The following is a 9,367-nucleotide window of genomic DNA, read 5'->3' as shown; positions in this document are numbered from 1 at the left end:
TATATTTGGACGTTTGATAAGTCCTTATTATTTGTTTTGATTTTATTTTTATATTTGGATGTCTGATAAGTCCTTATTATTTGTTTTTGATTTTATTTTTATATTTGGACGTTTGATAAGTCCTTATTATTTGTTTTGATTTTATTTTTATATTTGGACGTTTGATAAGTCCTTATTATTTGTTTTGATTTTATTTTTGTTTTGGACGTTCTATAAGTCCTTATTTGTTTTTGATTTTATTTTTATATTTGGACGTTTGATAAGTCCTTATTATTTGTTTTGATTTTATTTTTGTTTTGGACGTTCTATAAGTCCTTATTATTTGTTTTTGATTTTATTTTTATATTTGGACGTTTGATAAGTCCTTATTATTTGTTTTGATTTTATTTTTGTTTTGGACGTTCTATAAGTCCTTATTATTTGTTTTTGATTTTATTTTTATATTTGGACGTTTTATGAGTCCTTATTATTTGTCTTTGATTTTATTGTATTTTTTTTGGACATTTTATAAGTCCGCATCATTATTATTTTTTCTTCCTCCAAGAAGGACAACAGAATTGGACTTTTGGAAGAAGGTAAATGTATTTGAATAACCTCTAACCAATGCTTCCATCTGTATTAATAAGTCAAATACTCCTGCTTGATAAGTAACAAATCCGTATGGTCCTAACAAGGATTATTAAATTACTAGGTCAATAACAAATGCAAACAACTTAGAAAAGTGGAGCTGCCAATTTAAGTGAGGTGTTCAGACTATCCGTCCTGGGCTCTGTGTGTGTGGTTACTCACTCAGGATTGATAGGTGGATGAAAACGGATTGGCCTCATGATAAGAAGACAGTGAACAAACCTAGGTGAATCCACTTTGATATATCGGCTTATCTAATTCCCGTCTCCTCACGCTGACGCCTTAGAGCGGGTGAGGAAAAAGGGGAATTTCTAACCCTTTAATTGGAGAGTCGATCAGGACATATTTCCCGATTTAAGTCCTGCGGGTAAGCGGAAGTTGACAACATGTTACATATTTATCGATAAATTCACATACTTCATCATCTGTGTTTTTGTCAATCAGTGGAGCATTGAAAATCCAAAAAAAGCAGTGAGTATGAGGTGAACCACGCTGCTGAAATTCCACCCTGTGAAAGTAATCCAGGATATTACCAATTGGATGTAAATCAATAAGCACATAAGCACCTCGCGCAAAAAGATATGCCAGCGAAAATCAAAATATCTTGCAGCAGCTACGGGATTGTGACGAAGCAGTTCACATTTGTCTGCCCATTCTAACTCTTCTGCTGTCTGTGTTCTACCGTTATTTTTTAATATACTGTTCAGAAGGGTTTTCCACCGAATGTCAGCCGAAGAAAATGAACAAAACCAGGTAGGAACACCAAGCTGACGAACACAGGCAATCAGGTCTCGTTGTACTCCCTGACAAAAAGCTGGGGTACCTCTTATAGGTTTAAGGAAACGATAACCTTCATCAAACTTTAATAAATCCCTCAATGATTCTTCATTTTTTAACATATCTTTGCTCAGCTTTTTAAATGTTTGACCTTTGTTTCCTTTGCGTAATGCAATGGATACATTTGAGATAACCTGCTCTATCTCAGACATGTACTGAGCAAAAAATATATATTCAACATTTTGTGCAAACCTTCCATCAGCATGTAAAATTCTGTTGTTGAAATAACGTGCCAAAGTAAGTCGATATTGCCTACTATCGTGGTATGTATTTCGTCCCTGTGGAAATAAGACTGGGAAGCATTTGGCTTCATTTGTATGATCAGAAAGCAATTTCACAGGATTATTGCCTTCTGCTGGTGCCAAATTTAAAACATCATCAAAGTACTGATCGAGCGCTTCCTGGCCAATATCAACAGGCATTAAACAGGTGTCTTGAAACATACAATGTTGTTGTCTATCATGCAAAAGGTCGTCTTCAACATTTGAGTTTTCACCACTTTCAACATTATTGATATTTTCTACAACTTCACCTTGTTCCCTACAAAACTCATTTATCCAGGTTTCGTTAAAATTAACATCTTTATAATGCACATTTGTTTGTTTTAAAATTTGTAATGCTTGTCTTATGCGCATCGTATCAACAAATTGGTATTCATAATAACCTTTATATGTTAATTTTCGCTTCAGTTTTACAGCAAATAAAGACCCTTCCATATTTGAACGAGGCAGCAAATTGTTTGTTTGCACAATATTTGCTGGAACACACGTCACTGGTCCATGTACTCCATTTTGCCCACCTTTAGGTAAAGCTAACATTTTCATAAATGGTATATGTAAGGCAATCAAATGTTGTTCCAAGCTATTCAAACATGCCAAGTCAGGTGGAATGGGTTGGACTGTCAAATTGTTAATTACGCATTCAGGAGGTATTTCGCCTTTAATAATCTTACCATTGCAGGTGAAGCAAATCCACAGCTGGCCTCTAGCTGACTGTAATGCCCTACATGGTACTACACAGTCCACACTACATTTGTGCAAATATTTTTCTGTTACACATTTTTCAGCTATTGCAGCTACTATTTTATTTTTCTTGTAATTATCGGTTTTATAAAATAAAACCTGGCGTCTAAATAACAATCTATGGCAGACGCTACACACAAATTCCGGCCCATTTTTCACTTTATCCCAAAAATTTTTCATAATGAAATCTATCTGTGTTGACTTCTCTTTAATTTTTTGCATCCTACATCTGGTAGCTGCCTTAACTTTTTTCTTGTGATCGGGATTACTATCATACTTACTTTTACTTCGAAGTTTAACGCTTTTCCTGTGCAACACGTTATGCCAATAATTTATTGTGCTCATTTCTTTCACTTTTTCCTTATGCAATTCATTTTGCCGATATTTCTTTATACTCATTTCTTTCACTTTTTCCCTATATGTTTCATCTTGCCGATATTTATTTGCACTCATTTCTTTCATTTTTTTTCTATGCGGTTCGTTTTGCCAATATTTTTTTATACTCATGTCTTTGACTTTTTCTCTATGCACTGTGTTTTCACAATATTTCTTTACACTCAATTCTTTCACTTTTTCCCTTAGAAAAGGATTTTCCCAATATTTTTTTCTACTTTTGTCCCTAAGTTTGTCCCGATGCAATGCATTTAGGTGATGTTTCGCAACACGCATTTCCTGTAGTTTATTTCTATGCGATACGTTGTCTTGATAATTAGTTTTCTTTTGATATCTATATTTCTGTATCAAATACTTTGAAATAAAACTATTACTCTTTGAATATTTTGTTTGTGCTATACCATCATCCTCAATATTCACAACTTCTTTCTTAATACTTAGTGTTCTGGTTAGATTCAAATTGTCAGTGTTGTTTACACTTTTAACACTTACTTGTATACATGAACCTTGAACTATATTTTGCCTTCTTAAATTATATGCTTCGAAGTTGGCCAGATAGGCTTTACACAATCCATAACACTTCTGCAGTTCTGGATGATACACACAAATAACAGTTTCATAATGATTACCATTGCTATTTTCTAGGTAAATTCCCTCTTTTGCTTTTGAACTATATTCTAACCACTTACCATCATAATATGTAAATATATTGACTCCTAAACAATCTGCTGTTGCTTGAATTTCCACTTCAGTAGCCCAACTGCCAACATTTCGCATTTTTGATTTTTTTATATACTCATCCACTGAAGAGTACTCACTCCTTAAAAATGTTTCATACACAACTGCATTTGATTCCATTTGTTTTACAACAGCTAGTCTGATTTTTCTGTGGTTCTTTTGTGAACCACACACAGCTTGAGATACTGCTCGAAAGAAACAGTTCCCATCACCTATTATTTTCTCTTTCTGGCATGGAATCCCTAGTAAACCACCATTTGCAGACTCCTCTGCAACAAGTTTCTCTAAATCCCATTTCAATCGTGTACATAAATCTTGGACAACTTGTTTACCAATAGGTTTAAATTGCATCTTTTTATGAGTCACATTGCCCATTATCTGCACATCAGCATTAAGTGCAGTAGCGTCACAACTTTGCATTGTCCTTGAAACGCTACTTCTCAATGACATCTTACATTGCTGTGATACAGTAGAATCCTGTGTAGTAATTTTTACATCCTTTACAGAGGGTTTAGCTTGTTGACCCACTGAACATTGAGCCATTGCTTGTAGTGTGTCTCCCTTATGAAAACCATTCAAGCTTCTGTCATCATAACGCTCTAAAGCATGACTTGAAGCTCCAAATGACACTGGTTGGGAATGTACTTTTTCTGCCTCGGTGTACGCATGGAGCTAAAATATTGTGCTGTTATTAGCCAAACCTAAATTACGTGTAACTTCAGCCAGGGAATCCAATACAATCATGCCAACACCCTTTACAGAGTGTTCATATGAACTTGTCTGTGTCCGCACAACTTGAAAACCTGAAAACTCAAAAAACGTTTGCCCTCTACATGTCTTTTTTGTCAAATTACATATATGATCATAAACATCTTGAAGACAATTAAAGTAAACTATAACACTTTTACCATCACCATCTGGCATTCCACTAGCACTGCGAGCATGGGAATCAAACACTGCATACTGTCCATTTTTGCTAATGATTGCACATGTATAACAACCCATGGTCAGCAAACATAAATCAACTTGATCATGTATCTTTTGCAATCCTTTTAAAATAGTAACGTCTTGACATTCCACAATAATTGTTTTATCGACCATCGGTATAAATCCAGACACCACATCTATTTCCTTAAACTCAAACAGCGTTCCTTCAAAAACCAGCTGCTTTGGCAAGTCTGGCACCATTAAATAGTTATGTGAGCTACTGAACTTGTCACTATTCTTCAATAATGTATACAAACGATCACCTAAAACAAGAACTTTGTCTAAATCTTCTGAACACCATGAAAACGCACTACTAGCTGTGTGATTTGCTAGATTTGCTTACCTGGATGGTTCAACCGACTGTCTCCTTGATGAAAAGACCCATTCACACTTCTGCGTTGACACTCTAGAGCATCACTTGGAGCTCCGAATGATATTGGATGAACATTAATACTGGAGCTGTCAGTATGTGCATAACTGTCATATGCTGTGTTCATATCAGTCAAGAATGAATTACATGTAACATCACCTTCTAAAACATAACACATAGATGTATTTGCATTACCAATGGTCTTACTTTGTATACGCTTGGGACTGATCTTGGCTGCATGCTCCATGCGAGAAGTCCTCTCCCCCGGCAACTATAGGTATATGACAAAAAAAAACATTTTAACAAACGATTCATTTTTTAATTTAACATTACACAACATCACGGAACATGCATAGCATACACGTGGCAGAAAATGGTTCCATATCTTATCTATGTTTTTACAACTTCAACATTCGCCCAGATGAATGGCAACATCTTCAACAACAAACTACATCACTACATAGAAAACAATGTACTTTTATGGAACTTGTCATTTTAATGCAGAACACCAACCTCCTCCTGCACAGCATCTTTCACACCACTGGAACAAGACAAACTTGCATCCACCACTGGTCTTTGTGTTACCTATTAAACAAAAAACAAAACAAAACAAAAGTAATCCATACTTGCTATGTGAACGTATACAACAGCAACAAGGGTAGGCGATGAAATGATGTTGCATGCTCCAACAATCCATCCAACAAACAACTCTATGTTTTCATGGTTATATATATATATTACTTATGCATACTTAAGCAACATTACAAAATTCACTTATTTCACCCTCATTAGTTTACTTGATTTATACATAAATTTCCAATATTGCTAAAGCTTAAACAATGTGCTAAATCAATAACATAAATAACAACAACCATGCATCACTAATAAGCACTTATCATAATTTTCTTTCTTTTCTGAAATTGTAAAGCAAGAAACAAACCTCTTGCTGCACAACCTCTTCCACAACACTGGAAAAACGAAGACTGGCATCCACCACCATCCTTTGTGTTGCCTGCAAAACAACAACTACAAATTAACTTATATCATTTATATAACAATTGTCTCTCATTGCTACAAAACATGTTCTCTTCTTTAAGGTGACTTTCTAAAGCAGGCCACAAACCTCCTCCTGCACAACCTTTTCCACACCACTGGAACAAGACAAACTTGCATCCGCCAACGGCCTTGGTGTTGCCTATTAAACACAATAACAAAAGTAATACATACTTTGAATGTATACAACAGCAAAAAGGTTACGACTGTGTTTTTTTGTTGTTGTTTTACTATTACTTGCCCATTACAAAGTACACTTAATTCCTCCTCACTAGTCTGCTTGATTATACATAAATTACCAGTATTGTTAATGCTTAAACAATGTGTTAGATCAATAACATAAATAACAACAACCATACATAACTAATAAGCACTTATCATAATTTTCTCTCTTTTCTGAAATTCTAAAGCAAGAAACAAACCTCTTGCTGCACAACCTCTTCCACAAAACTGGAAGAACAAAGACTGGCATCCACCACCATCCTTTGTGTTGCCTGCAAAACAACAACTACAAATGAACTTATATCATTTATATAACAATAGTCACTCATTACTACAAAACATGTTCTCTTTTTAAAGGTGACATTCTAAAGCAGGCCACAAACCTCCTCCTGCACAGCCTTTTCCACACCACTGGAACAAGACAAACTCGCATCCACCAACGGCCTTGGTGTTGCCTATTAAACACAATAACAAAAGTAATACCTACTTAGAATGTATACAACAGCAAAAAGGTTAGATAATGAAATGATGTTGCATACTCCACTGAGCCAACAAACTACTGTGTATGTTTTTTTTTTATTGTTTTACTATTACTTGCACATTACAAAGTACACTTAATTCCTCCTCACTAGTCTACTTGATTATACATAAATTACCAATATTGTTCATTCTTAAACAATGTGCTAGATCAATAACATAAATAACAACAACCATACATCACTAATAAACACTTATCTCTCTTTTCTGAAATTCTAAAGCAAGAAACAAACCTCTTGCTGCACAACCTCTTCCACAAAACTGGAAGAACAAAGACTGGCATCCACCACCATCCTTTGTAATGGCTGCAAAACAACTACAAATGAACTTATATCATTTATATAACAATAGTCACTCATTGCTACAAAACATGTTCTCTTTTTTAAGGTGACATTCTAAAGCAGGCCACAAACCTCCTCCTGCACAGCCTTTTCCACACCACTGGAACAAGACAAACTTGCATCCACCAACGGCCTTGGTGTTGCCTATTAAACACAATAACAAAAGTAATACATACTTAGAATGTATACAACAGCAAAAAGGTTAGATAATGAAATGATGTTACATACTCCACTGAGCCAACAAACTACTGTGTATGTTTTTGTTTTTTTTATAGTTTTACTATTACTTGCACATTACAAAGTACACTTAATTCCTCCTCACTAGTCTACTTGATTATACATAAATTACCAATATTGTTAATTCTTAAACAATGTGCTAGATCAATAACATAAATAACAACAACCATACATCACTAATAAACACTTATCTCTCTTTTCTGAAATTCTAAAGCAAGAAACTAACCTCTTGCTGCACAACCTCTTCCACAACACTGGAAGAACAAAGACTGGCATCCACCACCATCCTTTGTAATGCCTGCAAAACAACAACTACAAATGTACTTATTTATATTACAATAACTATTGTTACTCATTGCTATAAAACATTTTATTCTCCCCTTCTCAAACTGAATAACAGCAATTATAAACTAGTCTAATATTTACATTACTCCCCAATAAAAAATACAAATAAAAACACAAACCTGTGACTTTGTCCTTTTGAAAACAACTCTCTGTTGATATCTCACATTTGATTTCTAATGAAAGACAAAATATATATATATTTATATATTCCACACATGCAGATTACAGCTTCTTTAGACAATTATACACAATTTAAATGTTATCAATCAAGAAGAATGTGTCACGTAAATTACTGGACTCACTTAATGACAACACCTGAACCATGAAATTTACATGAAAATTACCTTTTTGTCTCTTGGAGCAGCCTTCACAGGGCTGGACAGATCTGATGGTTTTATCTTATCCATCGCACCCAACATTTCACTGCTGAACCAAACTGGGGTTAGAGGAATAAAACATTCCTTTAGCACAACCTGTGAAATACACATTTTGAAAATATGTTACTGAATGCATCTTGTCTATAACAAATACACTATATAATTATTCTAAACAAACTAACGTTAGGCTGAATTTTCCTCTTTTTGGGAACCCCATCACAGGATTGTTCAAGTCCTGCTTGCGTCCTCTGCAATGACAGACATCATCATTTTTATTTATCAACCTATACTGACCTTTACTTTGCTCAACTTTGGAGAATCTAATGTAAAACAAATATATCACAACACTAAAAACTACAACAACAACCAAGCTATTACAATATGCAACCATTACCATCCTGCCTGGTCCAACAACAATCCACTCAAACGGGTTCAATCGACGAAGAACCAAAGTCTCACCCTTCACCACAATTTTTGGAATAGTTTTAACCGCTGGTGGCCTCGATGCTACTTGTATCTCCAACTTAGGTGTTTGGAGGTCAAGTTGCTGATAATAAAAAAAAACAAAAAAAAAAAACATGAAGAATAATATTTATGTTACTTATATATCACTGATATTTGCCTAAATCATGATTCACAAACAGCATTACATAAAATACATATCTAAATACATATATACTGCATTCAGAAAAATGTACATATTTCCATACAACTACACAACAATTTAAGCACATTACAAATGTAATACAAAACTACAATGAAACAAATTACAGTATAAAATGGCTAACCTGATGAACACCATCACACATCAACTGCACAAGGATACTCATCCCATGATCATCACTCAAGTGCACCTGCAAAAATAAGTAACAATTTTATAACACTACTAACCTATTTTATTCCAGTACTACCATACAAATCTAATCAATGTGTATATCCAATGATTCAGAATTATTATACCATAATGGAACTTACACCATCTTTACTCCACAGCTTCAAGTTCTTCAAAGGGAAGAACGCTGCAGTAGACATGTACTTGACCCCTTAAAAAGACATTGGGAGAGAACATCCTTCATTATGATTTTCTCCTATAGTCATCAATAATTTTATATCTATGTTTATTACCTGTTAAAGTCTTTTTACATTCACAGTTTATATTCTGTAGGATGCACAGTGTAGCGATAATTGGGTCGTCTTTTGGACGAATTAATAATCTGGACGTTACAGAGGTAAATTATATTTACCTCGATAACCTCTGGGGCACCACGTTGGTTTTGCTTT

The 9,367-nt window shown here is 34.5% G+C and overlaps 1 protein-coding gene across 2 annotated transcripts; it reads right to left on the bottom strand.

The window, feature by feature from the left end:
- Positions 1 to 965: 965 nt before the first annotated feature.
- LOC144033700 (uncharacterized) lies at positions 966 to 9,130 on the bottom strand. 2 transcript variants are annotated; one of them, XM_077541973.1, is made up of 14 exons: positions 9,062 to 9,130; positions 8,875 to 8,940; positions 8,269 to 8,633; positions 8,054 to 8,182; positions 7,829 to 7,882; positions 7,591 to 7,662; positions 7,200 to 7,271; positions 7,020 to 7,091; positions 6,633 to 6,704; positions 6,450 to 6,521; positions 6,098 to 6,169; positions 5,915 to 5,986; positions 5,488 to 5,559; positions 966 to 5,245 (listed from the first exon to the last, which is right to left on the bottom strand). In XM_077541973.1, exons 4-14 carry the CDS (start codon positions 8,126 to 8,128, stop codon positions 4,934 to 4,936), a joined length of 1,017 nt encoding a protein of 338 aa, XP_077398099.1. In that variant the 5' UTR covers positions 8,129 to 8,182; positions 8,269 to 8,633; positions 8,875 to 8,940; positions 9,062 to 9,130; the 3' UTR covers positions 966 to 4,933. The 2 variants fall into 2 exon arrangements, with proteins under 2 accessions (XP_077398099.1, XP_077398098.1); XM_077541972.1 differs by having other exon boundaries at positions 8,054 to 8,633.
- Between the last annotated feature and the right edge of the window lie 237 nt (positions 9,131 to 9,367).

This window comes from Festucalex cinctus, chromosome 13 (genome assembly GCF_051991245.1).
Source record: "Festucalex cinctus isolate MCC-2025b chromosome 13, RoL_Fcin_1.0, whole genome shotgun sequence".
Taxonomy (NCBI): domain Eukaryota; kingdom Metazoa; phylum Chordata; class Actinopteri; order Syngnathiformes; family Syngnathidae; genus Festucalex; species Festucalex cinctus.
This window is presented reverse-complemented; position numbering and strand designations above follow the sequence as displayed.